Source organism: Hypomesus nipponensis, chromosome 27 (assembly GCF_054491055.1).
Source record: "Hypomesus nipponensis isolate SF chromosome 27, ASM5449105v1, whole genome shotgun sequence".
Taxonomy (NCBI): domain Eukaryota; kingdom Metazoa; phylum Chordata; class Actinopteri; order Osmeriformes; family Osmeridae; genus Hypomesus; species Hypomesus nipponensis.
In genome coordinates, this window is record NC_140387.1 from 12,031,619 (window position 1) to 12,050,606 (window position 18,988).

An 18,988-nucleotide genomic window follows, 5' to 3' on the forward strand; every position below is an offset into this window, starting at 1 on the left:
CACATTGGCCGATTGCCAATTTACCTGGAGCTGAATGAGCCATTGAATGAGCACAGGGAGAAATGGCTTGAGTTGCCTGCCCTGTTGTAGCAAGTTTAGCAAATGGTTGTCACACATACATGAAATGTTGTTAATAGTTTTTTTCCGTTATTCTAAATAGATTACATTTTTCTGAAACGTTCATGACATGATGGCAAATAATATATTATGTTAAGCGTGAGCATAGATTGTTGACATGTCTATCTGGAGCAAAGATGAAGATTAATACTTTAGCTGATAACCACAATAGGAAATGATATATATTTAAATAATATTAGTCTTGCCTTCAGAAGCTTTTGTTAAACACACCCATTACTCTTTTTTTATCGTGTGATCAAACCAGACTGCTTTTGTGGGACGAAGAAGGTCCTCGGTAACTCTGTTTCACCCCCACTTATATCTGATGGAAACGTCTTGTATATAGTTCTGTTAATATGCCCCTTTCAAAGGCAAATGTTCAATAAAATATATTTTAGAAACACTTCTCAAGCTTTTATTTATTACAGTATTACCAAGTCTTGTTTGATCATGGTATAACCATTAATAGGCGTTTGGTTTTGCAGGTTTAACTAAAAACACAGGCCACATTTCTACACTGATGTTAAATTGAAGGCAGTGTGAATTTAGTGGCATTTCATTTGAATATAAAGTTGACAGTAAGCTATGGTAAGTCTGCATGATGGAAGATTTCTGTTACCAAAATAACTATTCAACTTTCTTTGCCTGGCGAGAACAACGACGGATCTAGGTGTTCAGGTTAATAGTTTATTTAATCCGATACAGTGCGTTGGAAATAATACACAAATCACAAAGAAAAAAAACTACATGTGATGAGTTCCATCTAGAATATCCCTATTTTTAGCCCTATAGCCTATTTCTAAAAAACAAGTGAAAGGACTACTATACAGTGACAACATACATTTCAGTAAAGTTTGCATCATGTCTCTGATTCTTATCAGACTTGTAGCCCATTCTGCCACTGCAATGCCTTAGCTCACACGCTCGCGACCATATAAGTCTATGATCGCAACTGGTTGTCGCGAAATATGACGTGTACAGCTAGCTGCAAGCGTGCACGAGTCTCGGAGCTAAGAAAAAGGCGAGCTACTGTTTAACGCTACACCGGAAGAGCCGGAACTGGAAAGATGGCGCGGTCCAGTTTTGCGCTCTCTGCCTGACTGCGCCACTGATCACTTTTCAAAGACATGAATGGGGACGCCATCTTTGAAGAAAAATTTAGCTGTGTCTATTAATATATAAGTATATGCACAGGACCCATTAACTATCCCACACAAGCCGAGGCTAACGTTACACTCAAAACCAGCATAGAAGGGCCCGGATTCTTAGGTCAGGATACCGAATACTAATATGACAGTGTGAAGATGTACAGTGTGTCTGTGTGTGCACATGTGTTTTATTCCAACTGATGCAGTATGTGGACAGTTGTGCAATATATTAAATACAATTTATAGAAAAATTATATCATTATAGTATGTCACAAAACTATTTCTAAACATTTCCAAGAAAGTTCAAACTTGAAATATGCAAAAATAAAAATAATTTTACCTGTGAGGGGAAGACCGATTAAAGCAGGTTTTAGTCACATCTGTCACCTTTGGGTTGCAGCAGTCACCATGGTCATAGAAGAAGTTGTCCCAGTTACACTCTGGGTCACACACACCATTACCCTGCTTGTATTCAGGACAGCGGCTTCTGTGCCTCTTACAATCACCTGCATCAAAGCCCGTCAAAGTGTGGTTACACTCCGGATCACAAGTCTCGTCACCCACTTTGCTGATGTCGCAGTTTGCAAGGATCAATCGATGGCGGAGCGATGAGTTTGTGATGTTGTGAACGCTCAACTCCCATGTGATGTTGTAAACACTAAACGCATCATTAAGGTGTTGGTGCTGCAGGTGTATCTGCTGTGGTGTGACTGTGGGTCTTTGCCTGGTGTCATCCCAAATGTTGATGACACGGTATCGCACCATCTTCGGCCGCCGGAAAGTCCAGAAACGGTTGTAGTTGGTCACAACTTCCACACTATCGCAGATGGTTTGACCGCATTGCGGGGTATTTAAGGTAGTGTCCAGGAACCCTCCAAGCCCTGCCCGACTGTTCCCACCCACATCCAGTTGAGGAAAACTACCGTCTTTCACAGTCAGCCATTTTCTAGATGGGTTTTCAAAGGTCTCCCGGATAACTAAATCGGCAGGATCATGATTTTCATGACCCTGCATGTCCCTGATAATCTGCCTTTGACCCCAGGCTTGTCTCCATAGACTAACCCTCTCGACCACTCCACGATAGTTATGATTTAATGCGTTCCCCCCCACCATCAGCACTTTACACCTTTTTGTTAGGGGACTGAAGACGTCTCCGGATTGCTCTCGACTGACACCCACTTGGGCGCCGTTGACAAAAAGTTTCATGTAGAGGCCATCGTAGGTGACGGCAAGGTGCACCCACTGGTTAGGCTGATACCGAGCATTGGAGTGTACAGAGGCCACCTTATGGGCACGGTCAGTTTTGAGGGAGAAGAAGAAACGGGGGTCCCGGTTGCTCTGCTCGCTGACCGCTCGGATACCCACCAGCCAGCCACGGTCACTGGAGGCGTAGAAACACTTGTCATACAGGCCTATTAGGGAGAAAGGGAGAGGAAAAGGGAGGCAGGGAATGGGGAAGGAGAGTGCAACAAAAATAAAATGAGAGAGAGGAAGGGGAGGGAAGGAGATCAAATTAGAGACATAAGTTTATCTCAGAGCTGTAGTGTATACTGATCACCTAAAGCACAAAGGGAAAAGGTAGCTTGGTCAATACACTGGGAGACAGATTGCAGAAGAACAATTAGACCAGTACTGAATTAGACTAACATGGCCATCAAATGAGGAATTGTCTTCTTTGATATTAACATTTCACATATTGGGGGCCTCAGACATTACATTGCCTGTCTCCTAAATAACTACCTAGGAGATCCATAGTTGAGTCAGTCACTTGCCAATCACTAATGTGAATTTTGTTTCAATGACTATGCATGCAATGTGGATTATCATAATAATTATTGAATCATATTCTGTCATTCATCTGATGTAAACTGTTTACAATATGGTTGTGATTAGCAGGTGAAAGCTGACATGATACAGTTACTGATAACATTGGAGAACGTGCTGTTAATTGGGTAAAAGTGCAAGTCTAAAGCAAATTCCAAAATAAACCCATAGAAAATATTTTTTCATGAACGTTTAGGCAATTTGAACTGTTTCTGGAAATGTGCCTCGCCAGCAGGGAAAGCCAGAAAGGGTCGTTTTCTGCAAAAGTCTTGTTTTGCTAGAGGCACCAAAACACCTTTTTCCTGTTTCACTTGGAAAGGGTATGTCGGCTTCAGCATGGTAATGTGTTTTCACTTCTTAGGGGATCTCTGAATGCTAACTGTTTGTGTGTTTAGAGAGTGTGGCCATGTGGGGCGCGCGTGTGTGTGCGCATATGCATGCATATGCAAGCACAGTATAAAAGACTGCATGTCTGTGAAGATTCCAGAGCACGCCACTCCAAGTCTTTCTAGCATGTGGGAGGCCATGCGTTCACAAATGATTAGGGGGGGGGACTGGAATCCACCCAAGCTAGGAGCATACGTTTCTCACATGTGCAAACACGGGGAAGAGTACCACTTATCCAACTCTGATGGGCGCCCCTATTTCTTTAATACTGTTAGCTAAGACAGTACACTAGGCCAGTAATTAGTTCTCAAGTCTTTGAGAACCAGTGGGACCATACCGAGTTGCCCAAACCTCATCCACAGTCACTTAACACATATCACATATTTACATTGTTTTTAAAGACACACTTAATTAATTTTGTTGCAAATAGTACAATAAGTTGAATGCACCTTTAAACATGTCCTTGATTTCAAAACAAAATTATAATTCCCTGAAACTGGATTGAGCTGAGAAACTAATGTTTAGCTCAGTATAGATGTCTTAAAATTGCTTTAATAAGACACATGCAAGACTGCCTCTTCTGGTCAGTATTCAAATTGGACAACATTTAGAAAGTGTGAAGGGTGTTAAACGTGGAGGGAAAAACCCTTTAATCTGGCAGCTAACACCCAAAGCTAAAAGGTCTGCTGAAATGCTTGTAGGGATCCTAGTGTCAACAGCTGTTGTTATTCTGCCATGCACAATTAATCTAATATTGTACACTTTTCCAGACTAAACCAACTAGGTGGTTGGATGAGTAAATGCACACATATCCACGCAAACCCATTTCAAGTTTTTCCAAACATATCCATCCTTATATCAAAAACTATAAATGACAGGAACACAAAAGGGCTGGGTTTCCCCGATTTGATCGTTCTTAAGGACTCGTTCTTAAGAAGAATCATTCTTAAGAAGGTTCTTAAGGGTTCGGCTAATGCTGGGGACACACTAAATGATTTTTTTGATCTTATAAGATCTTCAAACTGTGAGGGACCACAAACAAGACAAAAAATCCTAGATTTAACTGTTTTGCTCCTACAGTGTGTGGTTTGCCATGATTTGACAAAGACAGCACACCACACACAAACAGATTTCCAACTAGTGTCCCGACTGTTAACACAAGAAATCTTGCAAAATCTTAGAATCTTAAGAATAAGCATGGCGGACGATATGCAAGAAGAAATTGCGATGATAGTCTTTGCAAAGATTTTCACAGAAAATTCAAGAAAGAAAAGGATTTGCTGTTGCCACAAATCACTTCTATTTAACTTTGTGCTGCGCCGTGACTCCATTTGTTATGCTTCCGTCTTCTCTAAGCTTGCTTTCTGATTGGATATTATTTCGTTTCATGTGATAAACTCAGCGTTTGTCCTCGGGGTTCCCCACACACATCAGGATTTTTGATCGCAAATATTCAACATGTTGAATATTTAGGATTTGTGATCGGGGGTGCCTCCGACGTCCTTCCGAGCAGATTCGGTCACTCTTGACACACCTCACACCAAGGGAACATGTGATAAAATAATCTGTACAACCATCAAGATAATCGAGACATTACCTAGGATTGTCAGAAGGGGCGAAATCGGCCCAATTATCCTGTAGTGTGTCTCCAGCATTAGAAGGAGCGCTAAGATGGGGTGTTTCCCAGACGCGTTCTTAACTGCCTTCTTAAGATCCCGCCAAAGAAGCTTCTTAAGAAGCTCTTAGTGGGAGCTGTCCACCGCCGTGGTGTTGAAACTAAATCAATCGATGCCAGGAAAATCGATCACCCACCACTTTATCAGCGCATAAATCACACATAACACCTTGTGATCCCCACACACAGGTGCAGTTAGGCTACGCGCGGGCGTGTGTATGTGTGATCACAGCTAACAGGTGTAATCAAGTAGTAATCAGGCCCATTAACGCATATATACCCCCCTGTGGCTAGACACACACATGTGAGGAGGGAAAAAACAGCCAGCAAAAGGAGCAAGAGGTTACCCTCGTTTACCCCAGAGGAGGTGGACAAGTTCGGCCAGCACCGTGATTACTTATTTGGGGGAACAAAGGGTGAAAAAAAACATTGTACAAAAAATTAAGAATTTTGCAGGCCATAGCCCGAAAGATGTCCCCCTCTAGTCCCTGTGGTCTCCGAGACCGGGGGGCGGTAAGAAAGAATTGGCAGGAGTTCCAAAGCCAAACAACAACAAAAAAGTGCGAAGTTGAGGCAAGAGACCATGGGCACGAGTGGTGGCGCACCTGGTGCTACAACCCTCCCTCCCGACAAGGAAAAAGTCCTTTCGATAATTGGAAAGACGGCCTCTGAACGTATTAGTGGAGGCATTGATCTTCTGGGGGACGAGGGCCTCTCAGGAAACAGTGAGGAAGAGGAGGAGGAGCCATCTGGGAACAGAGCGCCGCTGTGCACGTCCCCAGGAGAGGACCAATTAATTGATTTCCCATCTTCATCCACAGGAGGCGGCTCATCTGCTCCAACGCGCACTGCAATGTTGTGCAGCATGGCTGTGACAACAATCACGCAGCAACATTTTACTGGTGACAAGCACAGCCCACCGACTAACGATGGATACATCGGTAACGACACTTCCACCTGCCGAACACCCGTTCAATGTGGGTCCTGGTGTGTGTGTGGGCCTCATTGAACCTCTCCTCCTGTGGTGTTGCTGGGTTGTTCACCGGTGTCACGAGGTAACTCCGGAGAGGGTAGCCACTGTCCCCCAGGAAGCTCCAGCCGAACTCTCCTCTGCCAGCCTTCTGCCCCACAGCTGAGTTGGCCCACACAAAGCTGTCATGTGTGCCTCCTGGCCACCTGGCAATGATGTCCATGATGAGGCCATCGTGGTCCACTGCCACCTGGGTGTTGAAGGCAGCATGTTTCCTCCCAATCCAGCACGGATCCACCAGGGAGGAATTGTGGATTGGGACCAGTGTGCCATCCACAACACCGATTACCCTGTGGACCTGGCGGACCTCGTCCTGTGTGGTGGGCATTCGTGTGTCCGGGAATGGCGCAGGAGGATCGGTGTCACGGCTGCCACACTCCGTGAAACCGATGCCTTGCTGAGGCCGGTGCCGTCCCCCACTGCGTACAACGCGTAATTAGCTAGTGAATCATTTTGCATGTTGGCGAATTCTTCACCAAGAAGGTCGAAGAGGGCAGCCTTTAGGAGATGTGGGAATTGTGCTTTTAGCCAGATGCGCCGATTATTTTTGTGATTTGGGGAAAACTTGCAAGTGGAGTGAGACTGCATCCCGTTTTGACGTTAGCCTCAGAGTCAGACTCGGCTTGCTCACTGGAGGCCTGTTCTATAAAGCGAGTTTACTGAATAAACCAGACTTATGTCAGTTAGTCAGACTCATTTCTAGTTCATTCGGTTCCATAAAGCTAGCTCAACGTAGTTAGAACTCGGTTACTAAGGCAACTTAGGCTGCGAAACTAGTCTGGTCAGGGTCAGACTAACTGTCAGGCTTAGCGTGACTTGGTGCTTAACCAGACGTTCCTGTAACACTGACCCAACGGGAAAACGATGATTTACCACATATATTCTCATTTTCTTATTCTCATCAGTTCAATCTGTTCAACATTGACAGAAAATCAACTTAAATAGCCTACATAGGCCACAACATTTAGCCTAATGCATTAAACAATGATGAACAATGCTTTGATAGGCTACACACCATAGCCGTTAATGTATGGATGTTAGTTTGTGATTTCAAATGTTTAGGCATCAGGCAAAGGCTTATATCTCAATCTAAATTATCAGAGTAAAGGTCTAAAAACGTCCTCGACCTAGGTAGCCTATCGTTCACAACCTCAATCATGGGGTGTCATTTTATTTTGATTGAAGCGGTGGATGAGGGAGCTGTCATTGTACTCGATTTAAAGTGAACGTTCTTTCTGGAAGAAGTCATGTGGCGTGTGCATTGCTTTTGCCGTAGTGGATTGTATGATCCATGTTTTACCTCTCGGGCTGCTTAAGAATAGGGTGCACGTGCAATTAGCTTGACTACTTAAATCTGACTTGAATTAGTAGGACTACGTGAGCTGAAATTGGCCATTATGGAACCGCTTTAGCCCCGCTTGACTAATTACACTTATTCAAGTCTGGTTTAGGACTAAGTCTAGCTTTTTTGAGCGGCCTTTATGGAACAGGCCCCGGCAGTGTGTAAACAATATTGTATTTCACTCAATTCTACTCCAGAAACGTCAGGGAGGACTGCTGATTTTTCAAGGCGAGCCTGTTTCATTCATCAAATGCCCTGAGAATGCGACCTACGTTAGCCAGGCTAGTTTTGCCAATTTCAGTAAGTCAGGCTATTTAAAAGGTATCTGACAGACAGAATCATTGTTTACAGACAAAGGTCGAGCCGGGGCCCGTTCTCCGTACATTGCTAACTCAGATAGCTGGATTTGATTGCGGACGATTTGTCACGATCTTGGATTGTTCGGTTCTTCGAAGCTCATCCTGGACTTCCTGTCATAGCAACAGGTCCGTAAGCTTGACCCTGCTCAGGAGCAGGTTTATTTTATGTAGACAGGATTTGATTGCGGCTTTACAAGCAGAGGTGATACAGGAAGTCTGTCACAACCATGTCTTATTCGTTTTTACGACAACAACCTGTTGCACAAGGTGCACAAATAATTAGCAGAATTGCACATTCCGTGATAGACAGATCCAATTAGCACCTCGAGACAGGCTACAATACTTTTTGAGAGCCGGTTTTCTCATCATTAATTTGTTGGAACCACATTACATTAAATGATTATATGACATTAGATGATAAAGTAATTATGTAAATAAGAAAATACAAAGCGATAACACATCTAACATGGTCACTACATTTAATTTGTCTGCTACTTTTTGCCAGCCCTCTCCTGGATTTTGCTGATTTTGAGGTGTTCCTTGCCGTTTGGTTGAATCTTCCAATTTGGAGTAACCTTCAAGCAAGCTCTTGCTCCGTTTGGCTCTGTTGTGGGAAACACGGGGTGCTCTTTTTGGCCATGGTGAGCATCCATAGACTTGTGAGCAGCCAATAGCAGCATTGCTGATCAAGGTTTCTACTATCGATATGTAACCGGTGTGAACTTGTGAAACTCCCTCCTCAGGTATGTAATGGGCCACCCGCGTCAACAAAAAGCTAGCATTTCTTTGGCGTAGCTGGTAGTGGTTGCGCTTGGCAGTCCAGAGATGGCAGGTTCGACTCCCGATGGCAGCGAACGACGGCCCTGGCGGAGCAAGACCACGTCCGTTGCATACCCTTTACATTGGTGCCGTGACCCGGATCTCACGAGGTTAGCGCCAGCTAACCGCCGGAGTGAGTTTCAGAGGGGTGAATGTAACCACTGTGTACTGGTGAAACTCACTCCTCAGGTATGTAATGGGCCACCCGCGTCAAATAACAGCTAGCTTTTCTTTGGCGTAGCTGGTAGTGGTTGCACTTGGCAGTCCAGAGGTGGCAGGTTCGACTCCCAATGGCAGCGAACGACGGCCCTGGCGGAGCAAGACCACGTCCGTTGCATACCCGTTACAGATACATACCCCATTTTAGACCAACGCATAACTCAATCCAGCTATACTGATCATAAACAACAAGGGTGTTGGAATACCCGTATTAACCAGATCATGATTAACACAATGATGTAATCTTGGATGTGTCATTTGATCTCGGATGTAATAAGCGACGTACAGAGAATGGGACCCTGGTCATTGGTCAGATGTGTATATATTAGTGGTCGGCCGTTATCGGCGTTAACGTGCTGCGTTAAAGTGAGACTTATGGGGCGATAAAAAAAATATCGCCGTTAATCTATTCTCGAAGTTGGGTTGGGAGCCGGGTCTATACTACGCAAGCTATGATGACTCACCTTGATATTTTTGCGCGGATGTATACCACGCCGAATTGCACTGTAGGGGGCGAGAACGAGTCTTTGAACCTGTGTTTTGCCTTGTGTATGAAATCACCACTTCAAACGTGACATGCTAACATGGATGCAGCTATGAAGCCGCCGGGTTTGCTTCAGGGAAAATGTATTTTTAAGAAGCTTCCCAATGGAAACCTTGACAAGACTAAGGTTGTTTGCACCTTGTGCGATGCGGAATTAGTTTACTGTACGAGTTCTTCCAGTCTCAAATACCACCTAAATGCAAAGCATCCCTTAGCTAATGCGGAAGATGCCGGGCCAAGCACTGATTTAGCACTAGGGGAAGAGTAGTCGTCAAACTACTGTTTGAGTGCAACCGAGGCAAGCCCGTCAGCACAGCTCTATCAGCCAAGCTAACTAATCTCCTCGCTTACCTGGCTTGAGAAACCCGTTCTCAAAGACTTTTAGTCATTCTTTGGGTAGCACACTGTCAAGTCATCAGGGGATTCTTAATTTCTGCCCAAACTTGAAAAGGGCCTTGGTCATCAACAGGGTTAAAAATGGAAACAACTCAGGCGGTTTCTTCATTCTTCTTCTATTTATTTAAATGAGTCATTGATTCAGTGCGCCACACTTTTTCAGGTTGAAAACCTTTACAAGAAACAAACACAACAGATTCAGCACTCATAAGTCTCACGAGATGGTTTCACCAAACAACACACTTCACACAAACACTACTCCCACTCTACAATAAACATGCCATTACATGAACTAACGAGCACACAGCAGTCAGATATCAATTACTAACTAAACCCACCTAAGCACACTTTCACAATAGCTTATCATTAAAAACATCAACAGATAACATGATCAACCCATTGTCCTACCAGTAGTATCCCTGGAAATGCCCAGCAAGCCAAGTCCCCAATTCACCAACCGTTAGCAGTCACCGTGTGCTTTACCAACCTCACACACACACTACCTGTGTTTAAGTAACCCTGCACTTCCTATTTCCTGGCATGAGGACCACTTCCTGTTTCAGAATAAAAGTAGTAGAACAAAGGCCCCTCCCCAGTTACGATCTGACAGCACACACATATTCTAAATGCCTTCGGTGGAATTCAAATTAGCCATTTTAATCTAGATTAATCTAGAGTAATTCCAAGATTACAGTGAGATGAATCTAGATTAAAAAATATATATATATGCCCACCACTAGTATATATTGACCAGTTTAGAACTACATACTCGTGCCAGAGCCTGGAATCGAACCCGTGTTTTGAGTGACTTTGCATGGGTCTCCATCAGGTCAACACATTTGGATTCAAGTTCAAGTAATGCATAGAGTGTAGATGGAAAAAGCAAAATTTTTCACTACTGACATGGACCCTTCACTTTTACAGGTCTGGAGGGTCACGCAGAGGCCTGCTCAACAGAGTTCAACAGAGGATGTTGAGGGCAACAACAGAGGATGCTGAGCGTAACAGATGATGCAACAGAGTATGCTGAGAGCAACACAGACCCCTTGCTGGACTACCCCTCTCTAGCTGGCCCTGACCCCAGGACAGCTTCATCCAGCTGGCCTGCCCTGCCTGCCTGCCTGCAGGCCCTGCTTGCCCCTGCCTGCCCTGCCCTCCAGAGACAGACAGTCACCCCACAGACACAGGAGCTCTGCAGACTGCTTTTTTGAGGACATTGATGAGAAAGGACAAACCAGCAATTTTTACTTTGATGAAAGTCTACATGTTTAATCCTTTCCATGTCCCACTATGCCAAGCTGGTGACTTTGAGTGTCTTCAGTGAAGAAACCATTCAAGTGATAGACTTTTGACCTGAATCCAAGGATTATTCATCTGAATAAAAACCACTCAAGAGAAGTACTGCTTCTTGGATGATTTGTGCTCCACATCAGTACATCTCACACATTTGCCTTTGTTTCCATGGGATCCATGGAATTGCTAGTTTCTGCTCCACCACTATGTAATAAAAAATATAATTTAGGACAGCAATTACATTTTTGTGTTATCCTTTCCAGGGCTGCCACTAACGACTATTATTCGATCGATTAATCTGTAGACTATCTGTATTTTTATCGATAAGTCGATTCGTCTAAACGATTAATTTTCCTCCCAAAAAATAAACGTTTTTTGACCATTTCAGTTCTTTTTTTTTTTTTTTTTTACAACAAACTGTATTGATTTGTATTGTTGTATTGTATTTGTAACTGTATTGTTGGTGCATGTCAGTTTAGGCAAAGGTTGTCTTTTAAACCTCTCGGTTTAAAAATACAACCAGATTTGATTGGAACTCTCTCTTTTATAAAGTTATAGTTGGATTTGACATTTAACAGCCATCTAATTCAGCAAGTTGTTTAACTCAAACAACCATAGCACAGTACATATGGTATACAAAGCTGCAGTCAGATTTCATTGACAAACAAACAAAGGCTTACAAATTAAAGTGTAAAACTGTAGGTTTAAACTCTGTCTCAACTCTGTCAATTAAAATATTTAGATAAGGTACATAACATATCCCAACATACACAAACACACACCCCTTTTAAACCAAAAATTCCAAGGTGCTGGTTCTGGGCTGGTGCTTATGCCAGTTTGGTAATGATTCGATAGCGATACTCAACAATTATCTAAGAACCAAGTAGTGTACATTTACCACACACTAGAGCCGGACTAGGGCTAACGTCTTAAAATCACTTCATATGCCTCCATTGTCCTAGCAACGCGTCATGGTAAGGGTTAACAAGTTAGCTAAATAGCAAGAGCTAACCTGGAGAGCCATCCTATCAACCAACATGGAATAACCCAGATTCTAACCTACCTAAACATTTATTCAATGGAAACTCTAAGGTAGCAGGCAGACGAATTTATAGCTTTAATAACGTGTGTATTTAGCAGCTACAATGACAACATATATTAAAAAGGCTCTCCCTAATAAACATGAGTAGACAACACCAGACAACGGTGGTTTTGTCTTTTCTGCCAGTCAATCATCTAGTATAGCGCCTGTATGTTTTCTTTTCAGGTGCTCGTGCATAGCGCAAGTGCTGCTGTGGTATGCCATTGCAACTTTGCACAGTGTACAAACCACCTTATTGTTTGGTGATAGCGTTAAGTCAAAGTATTCCCATACTTTTGAAGCCTCGGATATTTGGGGGCTGGGGTTTTGGAACCAAGTCGGTCTCTGCTGCAGCTGCCATGATATTTGAGCGTTGACTGGAGATTTGTTATAATGACTTGAAGCGTTTTTTGTAATTTTTTATAATATTTCTTTTTTTTAAGATGCGTCGATTTAAAATATTGATGTCAACGCATTCACAGCAACGAATCGCGGCAGCCCTAATCCTTTCGCATTACACACATTTAGTCAATGTTCTTAAACTCAAACGATTGTTGTCATTTTACCATACTGTTCATATTGAACAGACATCAGTGTTTGGGAAGATTACTGTATATTTCCACTTTTGATTTGTATTTCCATCGTAAATGTGGTCTTTAATTTCAATTGGAAGTGGTATTAAAAGGTCTTAAAAAGTCTTACATTTAACTTGGTTACACCTGTAGACACCCTGTGAAGCCCCCACCCCCCACTCCAGAGACAGTTGGTGACAGAGAGGCGCAGACATTAAGTTAAACATAGTTATGCCATAAGAGTAGAGTAAAAAATTGAGACTAATGTGTAAATGGATGTTGAAACTCGAGTTGGTGCATGTCAGTTTAGGCAAAGGTTGTCTTTTAAACCTCTCGGTTTAAAAATAATTCAGATTTGATTGGAACTCTCTCTTTTATAAAGTTATAGTTAGATTTGACATTTAACAGCCATCCAATTCATTAAGCAAGTTGTTTAACTCAAACAACCATAACACAGTACATATGGTATACAAAGCTGATTTGGCAAAATTGTTAGCTTGGATGTTATCTTGACATATATATGGGGTCTTGATGATGATGCGCACGCAGCTTCAAGGCAGAAAGACGCGTTCCATTTCAGGAGACTCCGAGACCTTAGTGTGTAACTAGCATCTCGTCATATCACGTAGTCGGAGCACAGCTAGATAATCAGCGTCAGCGCTCTGGGGTACCCAGCATGCAGTGCGGCATGTCAAAAAACGCCAAGACTTGTGGAAAATAGTTTGGTTACAACAGCTATGCAAGGGATTTAAGTTGTTGCGTTCGTTCAATTAGATGTTTGTAATATTGTTGTTTGTTAGTTAAAATAATCTTGTTGGTCACCCTGAGAGTGCATGTTGTGTGGTTTAATGGCAAGTGAGAGTCGGCAAGGATATGTCACCACTTCCAAGGAGTTGTTCATGGGCCGTGCCATAGAATTCTTGCCAATGAGGCTATTCTTGATTGTAAATTGATTGTGGTTTTGGAAAGCGGTCATCAAGCCATCTTTGAGATATACTGGAAACAATGTTAATCAATCTGATTTGATTGTGGGAGGCAATTTTTGGTCGACATCTAAACCTCATGCGTCCGCTGCAGCATTTCTGCTTTGTCGTGACTTGCGCTGGGAGGGAGGTAAACGTCATGGATTGTGATAGTGTGCGGGCAGGTGTGTTTTTATATAGGGTGAAATGGAATGAGAAATGTAATACAAAATGTCTGAAAGGGGTGTATTTATGTAAATGTCCACATTGCCTCAATATGTTTGTGTCAATAAATCAAACATCATTTTGACTGATGGTTTTCAAACCTTATTGGGTTCAAGATTACATCACTCTGAAGTACCATCAACAATTTTACCTTGGTATATCAAAATATGATTGAATTTGAGTAGTTTAAACTTTGGCTGAATCCACAGACTGTTACCACAGAAGAAACAGATTACTTTTTTATATAGTAACTGAACATGACAATATTCAACACTGAGAACAGCTCAATGGACTGGGACAATGACCTGCAAAGTATAAAGTTGTAAGATTGAATCCAGCCGCAATCTTTCAGCCTGTCTTAAATTTGAATATCTGTTTAGTTAAACAGGATGACATCAAAATGAAATACCATGCGCAATTTCATGCAACTCCACTTTGAAATGTCAACCATTTCTTAACCTTTGTCCCAAAGATGACCAAAGCTAATACTCTGCCCTTTATACTCATACATTCTCAACAGTTGGTGTGTAGCAGAGAGGATATAGAGGCTATTCTGTAACCTTATGCTCATGAGTTCAAATCCCCATTCAGCCTATTGTAGTTGGCCCAACATAAAGTAGTTTTGCTCTATTGTTGTCGCAAAACGCTTGACCTTCTACAATGTACAGTTTTATAATATTTTGCCATTTTGCGGAGGAACCCGCATCGCTGCTTGCAGCTATATTTTATGATTATTATTATTATATATAAATAAAAACATGTAAATGTTCAGATCTCTTTTTAGCATGCTTAAGTGTAATAATGAATATGAACAAATCGGGAGTTCCAAAAGGGCTCAAATTAACCACAATCCTTTATTGTGTAAGTAGGGCAGTAGGTTCTACTTTAGTCTTATGTACTTTGTGCCCTTAACAGCAAATGCTATTGCTGTTTTGACATTTAGTAATTGATTGTCACAAACAGATGCCACTAGTCATGAGATACCCCATTTTAGTAAATGATGACACTTAATTGAATAACCACTGGTTCTAAACTGTGACTGCGATGTGAATTTAAAAAGTTATTTTTCCAGAGGCCGTCTACTATATTCTCATTAGCTGTTCCAGATTGTAATGAAGAACAAAAGAGTCGGGCTTAGCTATTATTAAACCATAGTTAAATTGTGAAAATCCTAACACTGTTGTGGAGCCCTTTTAAATCTGGGCCTGGGTGTTTAGTAGTGTGCACAGGAAGCAAATACTGCAGTTCATTCCTCATCTCTCTGCACTTAAACTATAGAGATGATGACCCTCTCTATATGAAAACAGCATTGGTCAAATCAACAACAACACAATGTGAAAACAGCTGTAGAAAACAACTTGATCAGGATCAAAACAATGGGATAGGGATGTTTAAGCACCTGGGTTTGTTGCAAGGTCTGAATTTGATTTAAAAGATGAGTTATTATTCCATTTGCTTGATGGTTGGTGGTTTGTTTCTTCTCCAACAAATATATTTTCCTTTGTCTTAACATGCTGGCAGAAAATAACACAATCCAATACATATGATATATTGGGGGGGGTGGGGGAGGCATGGTTTCCTGTAATATTCTCTGAGCTGACAAGAAAACATTGACCAGATTGAGACTTCTCTGTGTCATCCAGAGCTCTCTCCACAAATTCCCTGAACAGTTCAAATGCCTCTATTGAATGTTATAGGGGTCTGGTTTGGGATGCATCCAGCCCCATCTAGATACACGCAAACCCACACACGTGCACACACATACACAGTTTTATGCACATCAACACACACATGCACACACTTTACAAAGCAGGTACAACCACTACAATAACCATGTTCAAACTGTTATAAATTTGTACAAACTTCTATAATAAAAATGTGGATTTCCAAAAAGGAAGAGCTGGGCAAAGAGAGAAACAGAGATATAGAGAGAATGTAGGGGAGGAAGAAGGAGAGCTGGGGAACAAGAGAGAGGGGGTTGGAAGGAGGGACACGCATTCTTGTTCGTGAATCTCCTCGGTCTAAATGTGTAGTCAACGTTGAGTGCTGAGAGCTCAGCCGGCTACGCAAATGCACCAGTGAAATGCAATGAGTTGTGTCCGCTACGCTCCCTATTGGCAGCCTATGGGACAAGTCAGAATTATAGGATATTTCCTTTCACTGGCAGTGATGCTATTACCATTTACAAGCCGACTAAAATATATATTATTCGTTGTCTTACGTCTTAACAGACTCGTGGTTTGTTAATATTGAAGGACCGATAAAATCATTGTAACATTTAGGCCGACGAATTGCTGTCCAAGCATTCCCGCTAACATAGCCTACTAGGCTACAATATCAAGCTCTATAGCCTACATAAAAGTGGACTGTAGCCGACTGTGGTCAGTTTACGACAATACCTAAGATGTCTATAAAACAAAAAATCTGCTTTTCATGCGTCATTCAGGTTACAGTCTGCAAACGGTACACAAGCCTAGAGGGTTAGTGAAAATTGTCTAGATTCCCCGACGCAACGACAGTCACATTAGTGCAACTCTGCTTGAGATTTTGATAACTCGATCACTGGATTTTGTGTCCGGTAAATTTAGCGGCGAATTTATGTTCTTCTTGGGAAGTCTACATAGCTATTGCAGCATGTGCAGCACCGGTAGCTGCTTCAGAATAAACTGCATAGGCTACTGCCGTGCTCTGACGTGTAGCTATTAAAACTTTCGGCATTACATCACGGTTTTAAAATAGCCATAGGACACAACTACGTATGATGACATCACCTATCAATCACAAACATAACCCTCCTAAATACACCTATATAGCCTTATGATGTTAATCCGTTTGCCATAGTGCATTAGGTGACCAAAGTTATAGGTTACACAATATGCATGAAACTGTAGACTTAGTTAATATGCCTATTATCATTGTACAGCCCTATTTAAATGACCCTAAATTATAAACTATGATCGAAAGCCTAGTGCTGCCCGGTGAGCGCACGAAAAATTACTTATGGTGCACTTCTCAAAGCATTACATCATTGCTTGTGTCCGTTTTTAGAACTCATTTTTAGCACACGGTTGTATTGTTTGGCAACTTTTAATAGTGTTTAAATACAATTACCAGACAGCTTGAAAACCTAAATATATTTAGACTATACATCTAATGCATCTTAAATTATAGCCTATATTTGGTCATTTATATCTAACCTATGTAGCCTAAACATAATTTGTAACTAAATCTTTATACTGTGCTGATTTATATTTGTCTACTAGCCTACTTACAGGCTATAAATGATAGAGGTATTAGAATATAACAATTATTCGGACTAAAGTCTAGGCTACTGTAGAGATTTGTGGGCATAAAAATAATTCATGAATTTAGGCTCCATGTGAACGAAAACTGAGACTCCGTTTCCATTTGGTTTGAAAAAGTCAGATTCGGATTGCATACCTGCAATCACCGTGGGTGATCGTTGACCTCCCTCTGGTTTGATCCACATCTCCAAAGTGAAATTTCCTCTGGGTATCTCCACGCCTGGTTTAAGCCGGAGCTGGTCACCCCTGCCGGTGAAATAGACAGGTTTTCCCCGACCCGGATAGTTATCCGCATGAGAAGAGCGCCGAAGCTGGCGAGGCACCCGTCTTTCCACGTCGGCCAAAGAACGTTTGCCCCGGGGCAGACGTGTGCCACAAGATCCTGGGAAATTGGCTCTCGCCTCCCTTACAAGCACCAAGTCCCTCTTGGATCTCTGTTTTCTTCGGACAGTCCCGCACTCTGATCCAAAACACAAGATGAGTATCACGAGGCATGGCAGCCAGGGAGAGGTCCAAAGTTTCATTTTCAGTATGGATAAGATGACAAAAATCTAAAAATAAATATTTGGATAACTAGCCTATAAAATTCGTTCGTCAACAATGTTCTTTGAGAGGTTCTCGAGTTGTTTTTCTGTTTTTATAGCCGCTTGCAAAACCGTAGAATCGGTCTAAATAAACCCATAAAGCGATACTGTTATTCTTAAGCCACGACCCCCTTTCCTTTCACGTTTAAGCAAAAGTAAGACTACAGGACACATTCAAGGGACACAGGAGTTTTTGATTCATGCATGTGTTCCACGGTGCCTTTTCAATTGGTTTCATTTAGCCAAGTGATGACTAATAACTAATCAATCATAGAGGGGAATCCGCTTGATGCCCCCTCATCCCCCTTTGGTAGGAGTTAGGCTAAGTGCAGAAGCCCAGTTTTCAGTCAAGCGCTTGTCACACCTTTTTTGTTTCCTTATCCTACCCGTAAAACAGCATACAAAATGCAACATATTGAATTCCAATGAAAAATAAGAGTAAACCGACCTGGCATATTTTATTACAGAAAAATCAAGAAATAATCCTCAACTTGATATTCAAAAGTTGAAATGCACAAAATTATCTTGTAAGGCAAGAGATAGCAGCAGAACGATCCTTATTGATTTCCCTGAAACGAAGAGACATTTGGAGAAAGAGCCAGAAATGGTTGTCCGTTTTAAGAGCAGTTTCTCAGTAAGTCTTTTTGAGAGGGAGCAACTCATGTTTCGAACGTTCCGGGGCTGTTTTTTTCCTTCCTCAGCTGAAGTGGGAAGTCACAGGTAGCCTAGCTTACTCACTGACTGCTATTTCAAATAGCAGCTGATGGGACGGTGTTTACCGACTGAAAGGCATATGTGTATCCCTCTAGCGGCTACAATTCTAACAATCTAACACATTTGTAACACTTTCAACGTTTCTGTAATCAGACGGCCACATACAGCAGACGGCAAGCCCTCTATCAGAAGTCCCCGTTGCTCTCTGATTTATTTCTTATACTGTACATGTCCTACATAGTGTTATTTTTTTATGTTAGAAATCGCAAAGAATACAGAATGGTTTGAAAGGGTCTTTTAAGAGTGAGGTGTCAACTTGTTTAACTCAAATTGGTTAAATACATCCTTTTCACTAGAGAAATACAAATGATCAGAAAAATATGTTCTATTAA

At 42.1% G+C, this 18,988-nt stretch overlaps 1 protein-coding gene across 1 annotated transcript in view; it reads right to left on the reverse strand.

Moving 5' to 3' along the window:
- Nucleotides 1-18,650, reverse strand: part of pappaa (pregnancy-associated plasma protein A, pappalysin 1a) — a 299,873-nt gene extending 281,223 nt beyond the window's left edge. The window contains exons 1-2 of the mRNA XM_084693873.1: nucleotides 17,435-18,650; nucleotides 1,606-2,677 (exon numbers count right to left, since the gene is read on the reverse strand). Of these exons, the coding sequence (XP_084549999.1) occupies nucleotides 1,606-2,677; nucleotides 17,435-17,822 (1,460 nt within the window). The 5' untranslated portion in view covers nucleotides 17,823-18,650. The remainder of the gene's footprint in view (nucleotides 1-1,605; nucleotides 2,678-17,434) is intronic.
- Between the last annotated feature and the right edge of the window lie 338 nt (nucleotides 18,651-18,988).